The 21,264-nt window shown below is 37.2% G+C and overlaps 1 protein-coding gene across 1 annotated transcript in view; it reads right to left on the reverse strand.

Annotated features, from left to right (window-relative positions):
• Positions 1 to 21,264, reverse strand: part of LOC149079122 (intermembrane lipid transfer protein VPS13A-like) — a 180,890-nt gene that overhangs the window by 11,377 nt on the left and 148,249 nt on the right. Inside the window, exons 69-74 of the mRNA XM_089239993.1 lie at positions 21,125 to 21,184; positions 18,580 to 18,716; positions 12,293 to 12,488; positions 12,094 to 12,169; positions 10,347 to 10,432; positions 8,818 to 8,947 (exon numbers count right to left, since the gene is read on the reverse strand). Coding sequence (XP_089096119.1) covers positions 8,818 to 8,947; positions 10,347 to 10,432; positions 12,094 to 12,169; positions 12,293 to 12,488; positions 18,580 to 18,716; positions 21,125 to 21,184 — 685 coding nt within the window. The remainder of the gene's footprint in view (positions 1 to 8,817; positions 8,948 to 10,346; positions 10,433 to 12,093; positions 12,170 to 12,292; positions 12,489 to 18,579; positions 18,717 to 21,124; positions 21,185 to 21,264) is intronic.

Raw genomic sequence — 21,264 nt, forward strand, 5'->3', positions numbered from 1 at the left:
AAACGTGATTTTAAACATATTTAAGACGGTCTTAACGTCATTTGGTTTGCTGATTGGTTTCTATATGCAGGGCCGTCTTAAGAGCATCATGGGTCCCCGGGGCAAGTGATTTCTGTGAGACCCTAGTAGGCAAATTCTCGAAATTTTCAACAAGATCTAATTTTTGTGAGGCCCCTCTTCTCTTGAGGCCCCCGGGCCGTGCCCGGGTGGGCCCATGCCTTAAGACGGCACTGTCTATATGCAATCCAAGCAGATAATGTATTGGGACTTAGTAGGACTAAGATTGACACCACATCTTTAAAGTTTTTTTTAATCTATACTGTAATGCTTCCTATTAACTGCCCTACTACGTAAGCCTGCTGCTGGCCTGCAACATCCCAAATAATTTCAATGCAACTTTCCTGTACTGCAAGAAAAATGTTGTGGACATGAGAAAAGAAAAGTCTAAAATGGCGTATGACCACATTTAAAGCAATTGAAATCCGTTTATTTGAGAGTCAGGGCATCTGCTGATTTTTCAGAAACGTGTAATAAATTCTCACGTAAGTCTTCACTTTGAAATGTCCACAACCGACCGGCTCAATGTGTATCTTTGTATCAGTCAACCTAAAATTTGTTGTTTTTAGTGTTGATAATACGCATGCACAACCAATTCAGCGACGCATTTTTGCATTTGATAGATAGAAATGATGTCTAAATGCCAAAGATTTGGAGTTCGAGTCAAAATGAAAGTGTCAAATAATTGAAATTGTGCTTCGTATAAATGAAATATTTTAATATTGAAAGCTATATATATAGAGATTAATCTCGTGCCCGTAGTCATACGTCTCATAATTGCCGAAGTTCAATTACTTTACTGCAAAAATGTCAGAAAATTTTTTTTTTTTTGGTGGGAATACAGTCAAACCCCATTATAATGAACTCCAAGAGACCGGAGTAATAAAGAAATTTCGTTACAAAAGAATTTCAGATTTTTATGTTGTTCCTATGTAAACTTATCCGGGGCATTAGAAAAGTTTTCGTTAAAACGATATTTTTTTTCCGTTATAACGGTATTCGTTAAAACGAGAGTCGACTGTATTTCGTCTCAAACTATTTTTTTACGTGCGTATGCAGACTGCATGGGTAACAGGGCGTATGGCACTTTACTGGCGAGCAGTTAGTCTTAAAGACATACCCAACTAGAAAAAGTATCCGAATCACGTGCCTAACTCAGATATGTCATTCATGTTGTAAGGGGTTGTATAGTTATAAAATAAAATAAAAAAACTTTTTATACCATCCCCTTGTGCCAAAGAACCCGATTAAGAAGTTGTTGCTCCGTTTTTCCCGATGACAACTAAAATAATTTCTCGTTTCTAAGTGCAATATTCACCGAGATATGCAAAATCGAAAAATTGAGGAAATTCCGGAAAAAAAACAGCATTAAATGCGGGTAGAATGGTTTCCCCTCATTTAATGATGGTTTTTTTTCCAACTTTCTTCGAATATCTCAGTGAATATTGCACTTAGAAACGAGCTGCTGACGGGGGGGGATCAGTGTTTTGCTTACAACGGGGGGGGGGGGGAAGTGGGCCAAAAATGGCTGAAAATCTGCTTACGTAATACTTGAATGGCCCCTTATTTATATTTTCCGCTGGACTTGAAATCCTGATAATCAATCATTATTATGTTCACATGAACAGTTTTGTCACTGCGTTACGCAATGGCAAAATCCGTATATACCGGGTGACTCGAAATGTTACGTCGTCCGCCAAAGCAGTTTTTTTTTTGCCTTGTAGCATTTGCAGCGAATTCACAATGGCACTAACAATTTTAAGGAAATTAAAATTAATTTAATAATTTTAGAAGTACCTTATGTGGTGATGACGAAAAGCTCAGGTATAAAAAACTAAATTCTTCATTCAGCTACGCTCCTTATAAACAAAGCTTATAAACTGACCTGAAAGATCGAAATTCCAGTTCAGTAATTTTTTCGAGACCCAAGGAGACATCCAAAATAAAGGTCCTCCACGTCCGACGACAGGCAAGATCGTAAAAAGTGAATTTTTCCGCAATGCACTTTATAGTAATGTGCTGCCATCTAATGTCAAATTTAAAAGTGACTCATGTGGTGAAGATGAAGTTTAAATTAAAAAAACTATATTCCTTATTCCGCTGAGCTCCTTATAAACAAAGCTCGTGAACTGAACTGGAAATTCAAACTATAAGTTCGGTTATTTTATTTGAGCATAAGGCGACGTCGAAAACAAAGAGCCTCTTAATGAGCAGACGACAGACAAGAAGTCGGTTCCCTACGAGTTAAGCCCACAAACAGAACTGAAAGTTCGAACTGCCAGTTCAGTCATTTTTTCAGGACCCAAGGAGACGCCCAAAACAAGTAACCTGGAGAGAAGCAGACGACAGAGATTATACATTACTGGAGGGAGCAGCATCCAGCCACCGCGACTGCAGCGACATCAAATGCAAGGAAATTACGTGACCCGGTAAAAACAAACTTCCCGCCTGGCAATTTTTCCAAAGAAATGTACAGTTCGGTCTCTAAATATTGGGTTTTGAAGATTAAAAAAAGGATAAAGAACTCATCTAAAGGTGAAAAAAGATTAAATTATTTTCATTTAATACCGGAATCATTTCTTTCATCATTTCTTGAATTTTCCTTCATTATTTCTTGAATATTCTTTCATTATTTCTTGAATATTCTTTCATTATTTCTTGAATATTCTTTCATTATTTCTTGAATATTCTTTCATTATTTCTTGAATTATCTATTTCATTATTTCTTGAATTATCTATTTCATTATTTCTTGAATTATCTATTTCATTATTTTTTGAATTATCTATTTCATTAATTTTGGAATTATCTCTTTTTCATTAATTTTGGAATTACCTCTTTCCTACATTCTGGAATTATCCTTCATTAATTTTATTATTATCGCTTTCATTAATTTTATTATTATCTCTTTCATTAATTCTTTCACTAATTTTATTATTATCTCTTTCATTAATTCTTTCACTAATTTTATTATTATCTCTTTCATCAATTCTTTCACTAATTTTGGAATTATCTTTCATCAATTCTTTCACTAACTTTGGAATTATGTTTCATTAATTTTATTATTATCTCTTACATTAATTATAGAATATTTTCTTCCATTAATGGTGAAATTATCTTTCTTTAATGCTGAAATTATAACTTTCATTAATTTTGGAATTATCTCGTCCATGCTGAAACTATTTTTTCATTTATTGTTTTAAACTATTATTTATGATATAAGAAAATAACAGTAGGGTGGGGGGGGGGGTCGTGTTTGTTTTCTCCGAGTCACGTGATGTTCCGACGAAAGGTATTGGGGGACACGGTTCTCAGCACTGCCAAGGCGGAGACCGCTGACGTCCTACTCTCTCCAAAGGCTTGATTTATATACTGTTGGTGCTGCCATTTAATCACGAAATTTCAGGCAACTCATGCGGTGATGAAAGAGAGATTCTTTGTCATTTTTTGGCATGAAATTTTTTTATGAGACGAAAATTTCGGTAACAAAATTCGTGCATTTGCAATAATCGATTTTTATGTAGAAAAAATAACTATTTCTTTCCACAAAAACATTCGGACAATATGGATGATCGAACAAATAAGTGAAAATACGGATTATGTGGTCTTCAGATAGGGTTACCAGATTCAATTTACAAATTTTTCGAGAATTTTTCAGGTAGGGCCTCCAAAACATCCTTTGGCTCGGGGGGGGGGCCTATGATGCTATTACGACGATCCTGCCTGTCAGCCCCACTCTTGTGGGGGTCATGGAATTCCAGTGCTTGGTTCCTTTACTTCTATTAATTTACATTAATTACACAAAAATAGCAATAAAAAATTGCGAAAAATGATCAAAGTTACCGAATTGCAACGTATATTTGATAAAGGGATGATGAAGCGCTTTGAAAGTATGAAAAAAATTTATGTCTGTTCAATATGGTTCGAGCCACGATGAAGTGTCACCAGGTGGACCACGCGCCAATTATTATTAATAATGTATGAATTTTGTAAAATTAATTTAAATGTCATTCCCTCTCAATGGATCGTGTTTGATTACGATCCAGACTATCGACGCGTTCCTGAAATAATGAAAAAAAATGAGTGTGATAGAATTCGTTCTTTTCGTGAAAACAAAATTTCAAGATTTATGTTCGTAACTAGAAAAGTTTGTAAGTCGGGGAGCAACTACATAAAAAAATTTTAGAGAGGGCCGCAATTTTTTTTTTTTTTTTTTTTTGCATTGGGCCGTGAAATTCTCCTAAGCCTGGGCTGGTCTCCGATTTTTGAATTTAAATATCTCAGGAAATAATGGAGTTAAAAACATGTGATTTGTTTGTTGGGCTCAGAAGAGAAAGAGCAACAACTGTCTAATTGGAAGTTAGAGGACGGGGGGAGGGAGGGATCGTAGAAAAATTTCATTTTTTATTTTGTGTACACTGTATTTTCATCCTCAAAACTCGCACAGGGTAATTTCTGGTCACATTTTTAGAATTTTTAAAATTAGAGCCATACCACTACGACGAGCGGTTGATGAGATAAAGACTGTAACAACACTCCAAGGAGAAACCTTTGAATCTTAGAATGGCCATAATATTACCAATAGGCAGGGCCGCAAGTAGTGGGGATGGGGGGAGCAGGCGAATCTGGTGCCCCTAGAGCATTAAAAAGGGAGCGCAGATTTAACCATTTAACCTATCCTTCAGCATTACGGGGGGGGGGTGCCTAAATGAGTGGTTGCTCCGGCTAACTAAGTATCCAGTTGCGGCCCTGCCAGTAGGTATCTTATTTCTGACGATTCACCGTTATATATATTGGGTATTTTTTATTTTTAGTTACATTCTCAAGTTCGTAATTTACACATGGTAGCATTTCTTTTACTTCTATAGATCAAACTACACAGTTGATCCACTGATAACCCACAAAAATCATGCCCTCATTGTGTAGAACTTGGTTTACCGCATGGGCCCACCTGAGCACTTCTGGCAACCAAGTGACAATTAGATCTGGTTCCGATTTTCAAGAGTAAATATGCAAATAGGTAGGTAGGAATTTTTAGCTAGGTTGTAGTGCCTCTCTCAGAAAAATCGCTTTGTATGTGGGCGTGTGATAATGTTAAGAGACAGCCCTGGGCGTACTTTATGAAAATTGCCAAAAGCTAATCAAAAAACTCAGCAAAATAATGTGGTCTAGTTTGCAATATTATTAGTTTCTCATCTTTTGTGCCATCCTTGTGATAATGATCTTCAACTATTACAATCAAGTGTTCTTAAAATTTCAAGCCACGTTTTCCTAGGAATAGGTTTGTTGCGCAGCGTGAACCGAATTAGACTATTTCGCGCCGACAGAAACGTGTTACATAATCACGCCACGCGTTTGTGTTTTCCTAGCGAGACGCATCAGATCAGGGCAGCTATATAAAGTATATGGCTTTGGCATCAGCTACTCTGTAGTCTGCATGCTCCGGTTTGAAGGGAAGGGAAAGAAAACACAGAAGAGTGAAGAGAGTATCGGCAAAACCGCGGCGCACGACGCATTTGACTCCTCCAGAAGCAGTCGGCCAATCACGCCGGACGTAAAGCGCTGCCGTCAGGCGTATTGCGCTCTGTGGGAAAACAGTCATGCTGCTTTTCTTAGTGGTGAGTGGACGGCGTGTCGCGCTGGGTGAATCACGTTGCGCGTGGTACAGGAAACCTGCTCCTAGGAAAACTCGGCTTTAGAATCTATCGGATGATCGATGTTGCAAAAAAAAATCGCGCGTTAAAAAAAATACCATATGATATCTTTTTGGTGGTGCCCCTTTAGTACTGATGCCCTAAGCACGTGCTTATTTTGCTTAATGGTTAATCCGGCCCTGTGACTGCGCACATGATTTCTCTGGAATGAATGTTTCAAACAAATATTTAAATATTTTTCACACGTATTTTAGTTCATTTTTTTAAGTTTATAGTAGGGCTACAACATGAACCTATATCCCTGATACATGTATTATTGTTGAAAACGATGTGAAACGTTGAACTTTTCAATTGTGATTAATTTGGGTGGCTACTCCCTCATTATATACTACTTTTATCCGCACGAAGAGAATAAAATTAATAAAACTGCTTGCTACCACTTTTTGTGATTTTCATCACTACAAGAACGCGTATTTTGGAAGCTACAACTGACATTTTCTCAACGAAACCATAATCATTTACACAAAAATAAACTAATTTGAAATAATACAAATTCCATCCATGGTGAATTTTCCTACATGTGTAAGCGTAAGAGGGTTCTCATATAGGGGATTTCAATTACCCAGGTATTGATTGGGTGAATCTTTCATCTAGAGATCAGTATGAAAGAGACTTTCTTAAGTTGGTGTTCGAAAATGTTTTGTATCAGCATGTATCAGAAGCCACTAGGGGTACTGCTATTTTGGATTTAGTTCTTACTAGTTCTGAGGATCTTGTTGAACATGTTTCGGTAGGGATAGAGTTTTCTTCCAGTAATCATCGTACCGTCAGATTTCACTGTAACTTTTCCTCGGGTAAGGTCGATAACAAAAGACTGGTTCCTTGTTTTCGAAGAACTAACTTTGATGTTTTGAGAGGAAGGTTAGCGGAAGTTTTCAAAGACCGGTTGGAATCAGTAGGGGTGGTAAGTCAATGGGAAGAATTTAGTACGAAGCTGTCCTCTGTTGTGCACGACGTCATACCCTTTGTTCGAAAAAAGCGTATTTGTACATCGCACCCTCTATGGTTCACGGATAGCGAGCGTAACCTTTATCTTGAAAAGAAAAGAGCATTCAGAGAGTATAAAAGTGGACGAGGTGACCTATCATTGTTTAATGATAAAAGAAGACTGTTGAAGAAAGCGATAAGGGATAGTAAAAAGGAAGTTGAATCTAGGTTGGCAGATAACATTATCTTTGACTTAAAATCATTTTTTCGATGCGTCAGTAATGGATGTAAGGGGACGGTGGGCCCCCCTCTCGATAGGAGGGTCTAGGTTAGAGAGCAATGTAGGCATGTGTAGTGCTTTCAATGACTTTTTTGCGTCGGTTTTTAATGGAGATAATGATATTCGATATACGGGTGTTGTATGGGGTAATAAAACCCTCAACAATATTCAAGTAGAAGATGTGGAGGTCCTAAATCTTCTAAGAAATGTACGTGTAAGCAAAGCACCAGGACCAGATGATATCAATTCCAGGGTCCTCAGGGAATGTGCTAACGAATTGTTGGGGCCAGTCGCACAGATATATAGGAGTAGTGTTGCTGAGGGTATCGTCCCAAGGGATTGGAAACTTGCTAATGTTGTTCCGATATTTAAGAAGGGTAGTAGAGAAGCGGTGTCAAATTATCGTCCAGTGAGTTTGACGAGCTCCCTCTCGAAAATTTTGGAAATTATCATCAAAAGGCAGTTTGTAAATTGGATACACGAGAATAATGTATTGTCGGATAATCAGCATGGGTTCAGGAAGGGGAAGTCATGTGTAAATAACCTCCTTTGCTCCTATGATTACGTGACTAAGGCTTTGTATAAGAGCAAAAATGGAGATGTTGTTTACCTTGATTTCCAGAAGGAATTCTCATTGACGAGCAGCTTAGGTTTTCTGAACATTGTTCAGCGGTGGTCAAAAAATCGAATAGAATGCTTGGTCTCATTTTCAAAAAGGTCTCTTCGCGTTCTCCTAAAGTCATTCTTCCGCTTTTTCGAGGCTTAGTTCGTCATGGACTGGAGCATGCTGTAAGGTTTTGGGGACCATACCTACAGAGGCACATAGACTTGGTTGAAGGGGTGCAGAGAAGAGCTACGCGTGTCCTTATTGGCACACGGGGCTTGAAGAGAGACTTCATTTTTTGAATATGTTTACATTGGATGAACGCAGGTGTCGAGGAGATATGATCGATGTATTAAAAATTTTCAATGGGATGGATAGGATGGACCATGAACTTTTAGTACACCGCCAATCGACTGCTTTTACAAGGGGACACCAATATCGATTGGTGAGGGACAATGCAAGGTTGTGGTGTCGCAGGGAATTTTTCTTTAATAGGGTTGTTAATAAATGAAATAGCTTACCCCCGGAGGTAGTAGATTGTAACACAGTTGATACGTTTTAAAAAAAAATACGAGGAACATGTTGGCGTAAATTGAGAAGCTAATCCATTCTTAGATTAAGACAACCACAATATTCTTTATGGGCATTGTATAGTATTCTATCATGCATATATATATTGTTTATAATTTTTGTTAATTGCATTTTTAATTGGGTTGCTGTATTTTTGAAACATATGACAACCATATTTTTATGGGCATCTTTTTATCAGCCACCTCGTTGGCAATTTTGCCTGTTGTGGCGTTGTATCTGTATTTACAGTAACTTGATGACATTGTGTCGTCTTCAAGCGCAGAATTTACATTGATTGAAAATAATTTATTCTAATTTTTTTACTGTATTCTATTACGTTTATTTTGCTCTTTCGTTATTTTCATAAATTAAAAAATTAATCAAATTAAATTCAAACATATTTATATATTTTAGACAATTTTTGAATAACTATCTTCTAATGGAAAAACGGGGGGGGGGGGGTAGAAAATTATTCATGTTCGCAAGAGGGGGGCCATAGGAATAAGAAATGGTTGAAAGGGGGCCATGGACAAAAAAAGGTTGAGAATCTCTAATCTGCTGAATGACTGTAGTAGCAGTAGTGGTCATATTTATTGCCTTGCAGTGATTTGAAAAGCGTTCTTTTAGACTAATCAATAAATTCGCTGACCTAAATTTTAAAACTCACCTGTGATTGGCTGAACAATAACACCAGATAAGCCTAAAGTTACACCCATGACAAAGCCTTTTGCTGCAGAATAGAGTGTGTCAGGCAGCACTTTGGATTGTTGCTGCTGTTGTAGTCGTTGTTGCCTTTTCTGGAATTTTTCATTTATTACAAAAAAAAATTAGGACGATTTCAATTTAAAATTATGCATATAGGCACAACTTTAAAAATATCAATTTTCGCTCTGCTATGTATACAGATCACCTAAGTGAAGAGTCGAGGGGAAAAACGACTTCACAGTAAAAATTAGATTTTGAGAAAAACGAGTTTAAAAGTGTGCAATACAATGCTTTTCTCCATTAAACAGAAACTTTATTGCTATTTTTTACGGATATAAAGTTGTTCTACCTCAAAAATGAATGCACGTGGGGATAGTAATCCTTGAAAGCTACAAGAAGACTTCAGCTTTCGAAAAAAAATTTCGAAAGCTCATATGAATATCGCTTGCTATTTGATTTCCGAAAAAAAATGCTGTAAAGTCGTTTTTCCTCTGGACCCTTCAAATGTTTTATCTTGAATTCAATTTTATTTTGGCAATACAGTAGAGCATCGATTATCCGAATACCGATCAACCGAAACATCTGTTAACCGAAAGCGTTCCAGTCGGCAAATTAAAATTTGCACGCCATGTAGACCATACACTAGCGGCTGCTAATGGCTGAACAATAACACCAGATAAGCCTAAAGTTACACCCATGACAAAGACTTTCACAGCAGAATATAGAGTGTATCTCCCCCTCCCTGCCAATCTAACTCTTTTCCCAACAGTAGTAATGGTCATTCTGAACTTGCCAAATTAAGCTAGTCAGTTCTCTGTGTTATTTGTAAGACGTCTAATACAAAACTATATACAATTTTGTTCTTAATATCACAGTTTCTTCGTCTGTTATTGCTCATATGACACGAGTACAATTTTTTTTCTGCGAATGATCGGTTATCCCAAAAAATCAGTTATCCGAATACCCCCAATTTTTTCGGAAAATCGATGCTCTACTGTAATGCGTTGTGCTATCAGGGTTTTTATTCATTCATGAATTTTGAGAATGCAGCTTAAATATCGTGGTAAATGCTAGAATTTTATTTCTTTTGTTAAACGAGTTCGACTATTACATTTTTGTGAAAATGTTAAAATCGTAAGGCAGTTTGGAATTCTCCCCTCACTGATTTCCTTCGGTAATGATGTGCAATATCTTCGATTAGTTTTACATAAAAAAATTAAGCTTTTCTTATATATAGATACTCCCTCTTATTTCTTTTTCACTTGCGCAAACGAATTCTTACTCTGCAATGCAAAAGTTTGGTACTTGCGAGAACGACAAAATAATATGCTAACATGCATAATGTAGGGAATTTCTGCTGCACAGCAAAAACTTTGTGTCTGTTAAAGCATTTTTATCTGTGCACTTAGAGGGAACATTGTACATAATGATCAATTGATAGTGATTTTAATAATGTTTTAAAAGCATTAATGGAAGAATAAGACTACATACACGCCTGTACTCTTCGTCAAAGGAAAGGACAGAGAGAGTTTGTCCAAGAGAACCAGTTATGAGAGAAACAGTTCCAGCTGAACCTCCTAGGAAAAAAAAAACGTTTCATACTTTCCAGCTGAACATTTTTCCCCCCATCTAGCGATAATTAGTCAACTTAAATTACATTGCATAATTTCTAGTAAATAGGACACTAAAATGCATAAGCCACATCTAAAAAAATATGGGAAATAGAGGAAAAAATCGTTGAAAAGCTACAAATTCGTACAAGTATAATTTTCATTCAACATTAGCATTCGAATAAAACTAACTTTTTTCGTTTAATTTACCTTCAAAATTTACTGTGAGAATTTATAATATCACTGAAAAAATTGCAAACTAACTTGATTTATTTGAAAAAAAAAATTAGATCTCTTAAATCATGTTCAGATACACAACATTCAAGTGACCATATTCAATACCCACCATTCTGTGACCATATTCAATACCAACATTCTGTGACAATATTCAATACCAACATTCTGTGACCATATTCAATACCCACCATTCTGTGACCATATTCAATACCAACAGTCTGTGACAATATTCAATACCAACATTCTGTGACCATATTCAATACCCACCATTCTGTGACCATATTCAATACCAACATTCTGTGACAATATTCAATACCAACATTCTGTGACCATATTCAATACCAACATTCTGTGACCATATTCAATACCAACATTCTGTGACCATATTCAATACCAACATTCTGTGACCATATTCAATACCAACATTCTGTGACAATATTCAATACCAACATTCTGTGACCATATTCAATACCCACCATTCTGTGACCATATTCAATACCAACATTCTGTGACAATATTCAATACCAACATTCTGTGACCATATTCAATACCCACCATTCTGTGACCATATTCAATACCAACATTCTGTGACCATAAAACGGCGGTGACCTATCGGTTAGAAATTCTTCGGGATATGGACTGGGTTGCCGTTTCGGTCAGTAAGTGACCATAAAAAAAATAGAATGTTTCATCGATGCACAATTCACATCCAAAAAAAAATGAAATCACAATTTAAAAATATTTAAATTGCAAAATTATAAAATTTCTTCCACACAGTGGGTGGCCTTAATTTCTTAATCTGTTTCTAAATTTGTTCAGATTTTACATAAAAGTGAAAAAAAAGGAATAAAAGAAAATTATACAGCAACAAATCTGTGGTGAGATGGCAAAACGTCACACAAGTCACTTTTCCCAAAAAAAATTGAGTTTTGCACATTCTGGAGTCTCGTTCGTCAAAATTTTGGGAAGGTGACAAAATTTCGTCCATATCTTTCGGTTTATGAGGAACCAACGGAGGCAAATAGCAATATGTCAAAAAAGCCACTGCATCACATTTTTGCAAGATATTGTTTACAAATTTGCCCTCGTGGAATTTAGAAAAAGTGACATTACATTTTGCCATCTGAGTACAGAATTGATATTATATTGTCCCACAAAAACATTATTTTTACGTACCCTGATTTTTATATAAATGGGTTAAATTAAAAAAGATAAATAAATTTTGATTACATTTTTCAAGTCGAAAATGTATAATCGATTATAAAATTACAATTAAAAATTTTAAATTTGCCAATTTAAAAATGTGATTTTTTTTCAAAATATGATTACTTCACCCCGAAACAATAGATGCATCAGCTATTACCTTTGCATTAAATGTTATGCATACTTACCAATGACATGCCCAAGGAGACTCTGAGCTCCTCGAGCTAAGCTTTCAGCAAACTCATCCGGACTTTTCACCGAACCCTAAAAAAATGGAAAAATAACCCAACAAATATTTATGTAAGTAATGGGACAAAGGAAAAAATAATCTAATCAAATAACAAATCTTCTGAAGAATGAATAGCAAAAATAACGAAAAATGTTCACCATGAAAGGTTCATAAAACAAATCTCCAAATCCCTGAGTGAAATCCTTGATCAAGCCATACGGATTGCCCAAGATGTCAAGACCAAGAATGAGAACATACATCTGTTGAATCAACTGTGAATAGTAGTGATTCTTAGCTTCCGATAGCAATTGATTTGGTACGCAGAGAGTTCCTTTTTTCTCAAAGAATGCCATTCTGAAAATAAAAAGGGGGGGGGGGGTTCTCAGGCATATATATTGCACACATTCAATGAAATGTTACGTAAGGATTTTGATACACCAGATACAGGGTAATTTCAATCACCCTGTGTGTCATTTACATGTACGGTTAATTTGAAGTTATGCTATCCATTTTCCAAATTGCAAATGATACTAGCAGGTGTGTATAAATTTATAGTTTTTTTGTAATAATTTTAGTGTTTTTTGACCACCTGTTCTATGTAAAGAGACTATCTTTGAAGGGGAGACTGACTTGCATTTGTGCCCGTATGGGGCCATTCAAGTATTACGTAAGCAGATTTTTAGCCATTTTTCACCCCACCCCTCTTGGCAGTAAAAGTCAACAAAACACTGACCCCCCCCCCCCTTGTCAGTAAAATTTCGTCAGCAGCTTAGAATATTTCATATCTTCAAAAAGGGTGGTTTATCACGTAAGCAACCTACAAACCCCCACCCTCCGCCCCGTCATCAAAAGTCAGCAAATCCGAAACCCCTCCCCCCTCGATGCTGACGTAATACTTGAATGACCCTTAATCGTAAAACCACAAAAAAATCCCGTAGGGACCGTTCAAGTATTACGTAAGCAAAGTTTTAGCCATTTTTGACTTCCCCCCCCCCGCGTTGTCAGCAAAATTTCGTCATCAGCTCTGCCTCAGCTCCATTTCTGTTAATTTCAATGTTATTTGAAGGCTATGAACTCAAAATTTATCTTTAATAAATTCATTGCGACCTACCCTCTAATAATGATAAATCGCATAAAGTCCATTATCCCGCGGACCAAATATGACCCTGGGGGTTATCTGATGCGGCCTGCCCTCTTTAAACCTAATTTTGTAAAGATGAACTAAGCTGCACATTTACAGATCGCTTAAGCGTCCCGTGGTACATTTCCAGAGCATTTATGTGGCCCGTGGCACATTTTCAGATCACTTAAATGACCTGGGACACAGTTCCAGAACACTTAAAGGATCCGTGACACATTTAGAGATCCCTCCAGTGACATGCGACGTAGTTTTAGAGCACTTAAGCGGCCCCAGTGCGGTTCTACATCACCCAAGCTATCCGTGGCACATTCTCAGATTATTTAAGTGATTCGCGGCATGTAATTACGGATCATTTGAGTGATGCTTAGCGCAGTTCCAGAGCACTTAAGCGGCCCGGACGCATTACCAGATCAATTGGATCTACGAAACGCTTAGAGATCACTAAAGTAGCTCTGTAGGGTGGGAATGTTACTTCAACTGCCCACAAACTATTGAAATGTTTTTCTCGGTTTTGGCGCACCCCGAGTAAGATGCCAGTAAAAAAATTTCATATTTTCATAAAGGGTGGTTGATGACGTAAGGATTATCCAAACCCCCCTCCCCATCAAAAGTCAGCAAATTGTAAACCCCCTCCCCCATCGATGCTGAAGTAATACTTGAATGGGCCCTAACATCGGATAATACGGAGGTGTTAAGGAAAAGCCTACTAAACGTCAAACAATGTTATAATTTTGCATATAACGAACCTAATAATCATGTTTACAGCAAAACAACAGGAAAAATTAAGTGAGAAAATGAACTTACAGTTACAGAATATTTTGAAGTTAAATACACAGTACTTAAAAAAGTTCAGTCCTGCGATGGTTTAAAAAAAATTTTGATCGTAGTCAGCTTTTGTGACGAGTGCCGTTTCTTCGCTGCCAAATCTCGCCATCTTTGCAGCATCATTATGTCGATTCCTGCAGCTTCTTCTTGTTGCGTATTTGATTGCAGTTTCTAGCTCAACTCCGTCGTTATGTGGAATTCTGAAAGCTCAACAATTTGTGCTTGATCTTTTTTTTTTCGGTGGGATGACAGATAATACGGAAGGTCGGATAAACGGGACTCTACTGTATGTTGGAATTGATGAACGGCATACTATTCTGCTGAAGGCACAGCAACAGAAAAGAGTTAAAATAAATTGACTTTACACATGGTGAGGGGGCCTCAGAAAAATCATTTTAGCCGAGTGTCTATGATATGCTATTTTTTTAAATATATTTTATTTATTTTTTAATATATTTTATTTTTTTTAAAATAAATTTTATTTATTTTTTTAATATATTTAATTAATTTTTTTTTTTTTGCGACTAAATGTGAAATTTATGATTTTTCAATTTTTTTTTGCGAAATTTACGTATCCCTAATCATGTAATTTTGCCACCGACGAGCAAACGAGAGAAAATCATATCCAAATTGAAGCCCCGTAAGCACCTGTCGTGGATGGCCTCACATCTAAAGCGATAAAAATGCTTACTCCAAATATACAAATACAACGCCACAACAGGCAAATTGCCCAACGAGGTGGCTGACTTAAGAACATCATGGATCCCCGAGCCATTTTTTGGATGAACTACCTACTACTGCTACACCACCCCCCCCCCCCTGCGGAACCCCCAACGAATCGGTACATGCGGGAATGTGCGTGTACGTGTAGTGAAACCTAACGTGAAGTTTTTTTGTTTCTCTGTAATGCTTGTTATGTGTAGTGCTGCCATCTGCCACCAGTTTTTCTAACTATGAGTGAAGTGTTACGATTGAATGATTTATCGTTGTAGGACTGTTGCTCTCTGTGGCGAGACTTTTTAACGGGGAGATCGGCTCGCATTTGCGCCTTGAAGTTGGGAACCACAGAAAACCAACTTCAGCCGACCACCACTGTGGGGTTCGAACCCGGATCCTCGCATCGCGAGTCCGTCACTATAACCACTCGACCACCACAGCGGCATATCATCATATCTCAAACATTTTCAATCTCGTGCTAATTCTGGCTTATTTTCCGGCATATTGGAAAAACGCTATAATAATATTAATTCCAAAACCTTTGTCAACCTCCAGCACTCACATCATCGTTTATGCCTATCGGTCTTCTCTCTCATCTGTCCAAGTCGTTGGAGAGGGTGTTCGATGAAAGACTGACCGAATTTACTAACGAATTCAACTTAGTCATAATGAAAGAGTTTGGTTTCAAGGCAGAGCATAGAACGGTTCATCAGCTCGTTTCGGTAATTGAATGTCTTTAGGCACTAAAAATTATAATGATTACTGTTACAGCCCTTTTAGATTACAGTCGAGCTTTTGCATGAAAGTCAGTTTTTCAAAATGATAAATAGGGGCTACCCCCTCAATTATAATCACATTCTTATACAAATACAAATACAACGCCACAACAGGCAAATTGCCCAACGAGGTGGCTGACTTAAGAACATCATAGATCCCCGAGCCCCTACCTACTACTGCTACACCACACATACATACATGCACCCCCCCTTCCCCCGCGGAACCCCCCAACGAATCGGTACATGCGGGAATGTGCGTGTACGTGTAGTGCAACCTGACGTAAAGTTTGTTTCTGTGTAATGCTTGTTATGTGTAGTGCTGTCATCTGCCCCCAGTTTTACTAACTATGAGTGAAGTGTTATGGTTGAATGATTTACCGTTGTAGGACTGTTGCTCTCTGTGACGAGACTTTTTAACGGGGAGATCGGCTCGCATTTGCGCCTTGAAGTTGGGAACCACAGAAAACCAACTAACTTCAGCCGACCACCACTGTGGGGTTCGAACCCGGATGCTCGCATCACGAGTCCGGCACTATAACCCCTCGACCACCACAGCGGCAGCAGCAGTTCGTATCTATCTTTTCACACCTTTCAGGTCAAGATACCTTTGGGACCCATGATACACAATATTTTCATGGATAATTATCCTACGCTACAAAAGGGCATCCTGGGTTTTAAGCAAACTATGTTATAATAATTTTAACCGACAGAAAGCTCTTGAAGGCGCTAAGTAATTTCCAGGATATGATCACAAATGTCGAAAGATAGAACACGTGCAACAATGCCAAGTTTAACGTGAACAAATGTGTAATGATATGGCCCACAAACCTAGATATCCCATCAAACACGAAGATCATCATTGAGCGACAAGATATCGTGCAATCGACTGAAACTAAGTACCGTACCTGGGTGTCACCCTGGTTGAAAGACTCAACTTCACGAGCCATACCCAGAACAAAATCAAAAATGATCAGATCCCATTTGGAGAATCTATTGAGATTCCGCTAACCGAAGTCCAAACTCAGTTTGAGGAACAAAATTTTGATGTACAAACATATCATATTCGCCCAGTGTGAACATATGGTGCCCCAGCTTAGGCTATCGCACCTAAAAGCAACATATACAAATTACAACGATTAAAGAATCGGGTTCTCGGGGGCTGAAAGAGGAGCCCCAAAATTTTTCCACCTTAAAGATACAAATACAACGCCACAACAGGCAAATTGCCCAACGAGTAGGCTGACTTAAGAATATCATGGATCCCCGAGCCATTTTTTGGATGCCCTACCTACTACTGCTACACCACACATGCAACCCCTCCCCCCCCAACGAATCGGTGCATGCGGGAATGTACGTGTAGTGAAACCTGACGTGAAGTTTTTTGTTTCTCTGTAATGCTTGTTATGTGTAGTGCTGCCATCTGCCACCAGTTTTTCTAACTATGAGTGAAGTGTTATGATTGAATGATTTATCGTTGTAGGACTATTGCTCTCTGTGGCGAGACTTTTTAACGGGGAGATCGGCTCGCATTTGCGCCTTGAAGTTGGGAACCACAGAAAACCAACTAACTTCAGCCGACCACCACTGTGGGGTTCGAACCCGGATCCTCGCATCGCGAGTCCGTCACTATAACCACTCGACCACCACAGCGGCACAAAGATCTGCACAAAGATTTGAAGGTGTCGTCTATGTATTCCCACATCAAGGAACCATTTCAGAACTACTTCGAAAAACAAGAAAGGTCGTGTCACCAAAATCTGAGAGAGATGCTCGCAAGTTTCTGAAACATCTAAGTCCTAAAAACATCCTCCATACAAAATATGTATTTTCGAATTTTGAAAAATGTGCATGCGCTTGTGTATACATGTATATATATGTTTGTAAATATTCAAACATTCAATAGTTCATCTTTTAAGGCAATGTTCAAGACAGTCTCATGAAAGAAGACATCAAATGTGTGACAAACTGGTGGATAAGACAATTTTCCGCAGCAAAATGTTCTTTTCTTTTTCCCTCTTAAAATATCATCATTTTATGCCATATTTTACACCAATACTGTGTTACTCTATGATGAAGGAGAATGGGGCCTCTTTGAGCTCGGCGCTATGTATAACGTTCAGTTCAACAATCATGGTCAAGTTTCTGAACCAACTCCATACAAGAAGGCGTACATAGTTGGCGTACTCCAACAACAAAGGATTTGTATTTGTAAGATATGTGTACGAACTTTGAAACATGTGTGCGTGCTTGTGTACATATATGTATACAGTCGAATCCCGTTTTAAGGAATACCATTATAGATAAAATCTCCTTTTAACGAACACTTTTCTAATCCTCCAGATAAGTTTGCATAAGAACAAACATGCAAAAACTTGGAATTCCTTTATAACGAAGGGATTTGATTTCTTCGGTCTCTTGGAATTCGTTATAACGGGATTCGACTGTTTATACATTTTGTAAATATTCAAACATTTATAGTGGATCTTTGAAGACAATGTTTAAGACAGTCTCAACGGAGATATCAAATGTTTGACGAGCATGTGGATAAGACAATTTTCCGCAACAAATGTAATTTTCTTTTCTCTTTAATATTATCATTTTATGCCGTATTTTATACCAATGTAATATTGTGTTACTCCAAAGTGAAGGAGAATAGGGCTCGGCTCTTTTGAGCTCGGTGCTCTGTATAACGGTCACGGTCAGTTTGTAAACCTATAGAGCCATCAAAAGAAAATGCTGCTATAGATTTTTTTCATTAATTTTTTTTGCCCTTAAATATGACCAGTTTGGGCATCTATGTGCAACATGATCATGAATTATCATGAAGAAAACCTGAGCGATTTTCATGGAACATACTTGATACTTATCTGCGAGGCAAGCCATGTGATAAACCATGAATAAAATTCCAGGACCAAGAAACTTTCCGTAATCAAAGCATACATAATTACAGATCAGTATATGGTATATAAAGTCAATATTGACAAACCTCAGTTCAACATCCTTGACTTCACTGAGAGTAGCACCAATTGAATTCATTAGGAAATCGATGAAATCAGTTTGAAGCGACCATGGATCAGGTTTAGCTTTATGGACAGTTCCACGAGGGCTGAAGCTGTAGTATATCTAAAAATCACATACAACGTTTGTTTTCTTCAAAATCAGTCACTTATAAACGTTTCATTTGAAAAAATGATAATTTTAACCATAAGAAAAAATTAGGTACCTTATAAAAAGGGGCATATTTAGTACATTGGAAATGCAGAGCTATCGACTCTGTTCTGAATTGGAACAATCTTAGTAAAATAACCTGGCAACGGTTTTGAAAACAATGATCGAGTCCTGAAAATTTACCCAAAAAGAACGAGAATGTGCTAACCAGATCCAGATTTCTAGGTGGGGAAAACTGAAATTCATCCAGGCAAAAACTTCATAAGATTGGTATTCTGTCTGAAACACCGAGTAAATCTCTAATATACTAAAGAAAAACTCCAACGTAAATGTACCCAAAACTGGAAGAGAACAATAGTCGATGTTCTTTTCCAATTTTGGGAATATTGACGTTGGTCTTTTTCCCTAGTATATTGTCTCATCTCCAAAAGGTTATATACATTTCTGAATCTCTTATGATATCTGCAATTCTGGCATTTTCGGCCCTTCGCATCACACGGGCCATTATAAACAGTTTATTCAAGCCTAAAAGCCACTTAGTTATGCTAAATGGAAACTACCAAAAACCTATGATCAAAAACTCTGATGGACAACCCCCTACTCTAAATAATGATGAAGCCTAGGTAACTCAGTTGCACAGGTGAAGCCAGTGACAGAAAATGAAGTTTATGCAAATATGATACACTAGTATCAATGATAAATTGCTGAGCATCGACTTGTTGTTCAGAATCAGCAAATTGCTTGGCTGAAACTTTTTCCATTGGCTGAATGCATCTGGAATCATTTCCTCTCATCCCAACATGTTATTGTAAAACTTTTACCCAGTTTCTCGGTAGCACTGAATTTTCATGATCTGACAATACTCTACAACAGGGTTGTAGACAATTGTAATTTTTCTCCTCCTACTTTACTGCTAAGTTTAATTTCGTAACTTCCAAATTTTATTGTTATGTGGACACTGCAATAATTTTCAACACATTAAGCATATTATTTTGTTTATGAATAGAATAAATGTTTATATAGTCTGTAATCTGTCTTTTAACAGCAAATATGGTTGATGAGGACTTAACATTGCGTGCATGTGTATATACATAATGATTAACAAGTCTATTTTTAAAGTGCATCGCATGATTTGTACAATGAAATACATTGGATCCTGTTTAAGGCTATTCCGGGACTAATGAATGTGACCATATTAAGCATAAAATTCAAAAATTGGGAAAAGAAATTCAAGCTCTTGAATAAGAGTACTTCTTAACCTGCTTTCATCATCATCTACAGATAATGAGAGCATCTGAATGAGAGCAACGAATGATAATAGATAAATGATAAATGATAATGTTCAAATCACTTTCTGGTGATTTCTGATACAAGGAAAACAAAAACCTTTTTTTTTTCTCACACCTAATTCGAAATATTTGTGCAGCTTAAGGCTTGAGTAATAAAATAAGATTCACTGCATTAAAATTACAGTAAAATTTCTATTAACCGTCATTCTTTTAACCGTCAGTTTCTGTTATCCGTCATCGTCTAAAAAAACGGAGAAAACAGCCCCAGGTTTTAAGTTCCAAAAAATATCTGATCACTGCTATGGTCTGTGCAAATGCCACCGGCAATCATAGATTACCAATGCTTGTAATTGATAAATCCAAATAACACCACGTGCTTTCAAAACTTTAAATATGAACGCATTACCTGTGAACTATTATGCCAGAAAAAAAGTACTTTGATGGACCAAGCAATTTTTTCAGAATGGTTTCACAGCATTTTCGTGCCTCAAGTTAGAGCTCATGCGGCCGAAAAGCACTTGCCGCAGGAAGCACTGCTGTTAATGGGCACCCCCCACACACCCCTCTTGCGAACTCAAAAGTGGTGATATCAAAATAACATGCCTCTTTCTCCCATCGAATACAACTCCACTTACCCAGCGTATGAACCTGGGCATAATTGAAAATATGAACCGACGTTACAGAAAAGCTTTTATCGAAGGCTTGCTTTCATCTGATGATGTCATGACTGTCAAATTATTTTGGAAGAGATACAACATAAAAGACACTATTTTCAATATTGCCACCGCCTGGGCTGACCTTAAATTGAAATTCATATTGATCGTTTGTGTGTGTAAAATTAAATACAATATGTCTGTATTATTCGCTTTTAAAAATTTTATTTTCATTTTCGTCCCAAGCCCGCAGGGAAATTACGTTACTATACACAGGTTAGGATATTTCTGTTATCCGCTAGTCGGTTATCCGTCACAGCCCTGGTCCGGACGGTGACGGATAATCGAAGTTTTACTGTATTAGTAGCTGAAAAAAACTATCTTCAAAATCTAATCTGAATGTTTTAAAATTGTCAATTACCTTCAAAGGAGACAGGTGTACATATTCAAACATAACACTTCGATAAGCTGGCTCATATACCTACGACAATTAAATTAAAAAAAAACTCATGTCAAATGAAAACCAATTATGCAGTATTTAATAGAAATATACTAGTTTTT

Source organism: Pholcus phalangioides, unplaced genomic scaffold (assembly GCF_987345545.1).
Source record: "Pholcus phalangioides strain wild (caught in Gottingen) unplaced genomic scaffold, Ppha-v1.0 ptg000012l_1, whole genome shotgun sequence".
In the NCBI taxonomy this organism is placed as follows: domain Eukaryota; kingdom Metazoa; phylum Arthropoda; class Arachnida; order Araneae; family Pholcidae; genus Pholcus; species Pholcus phalangioides.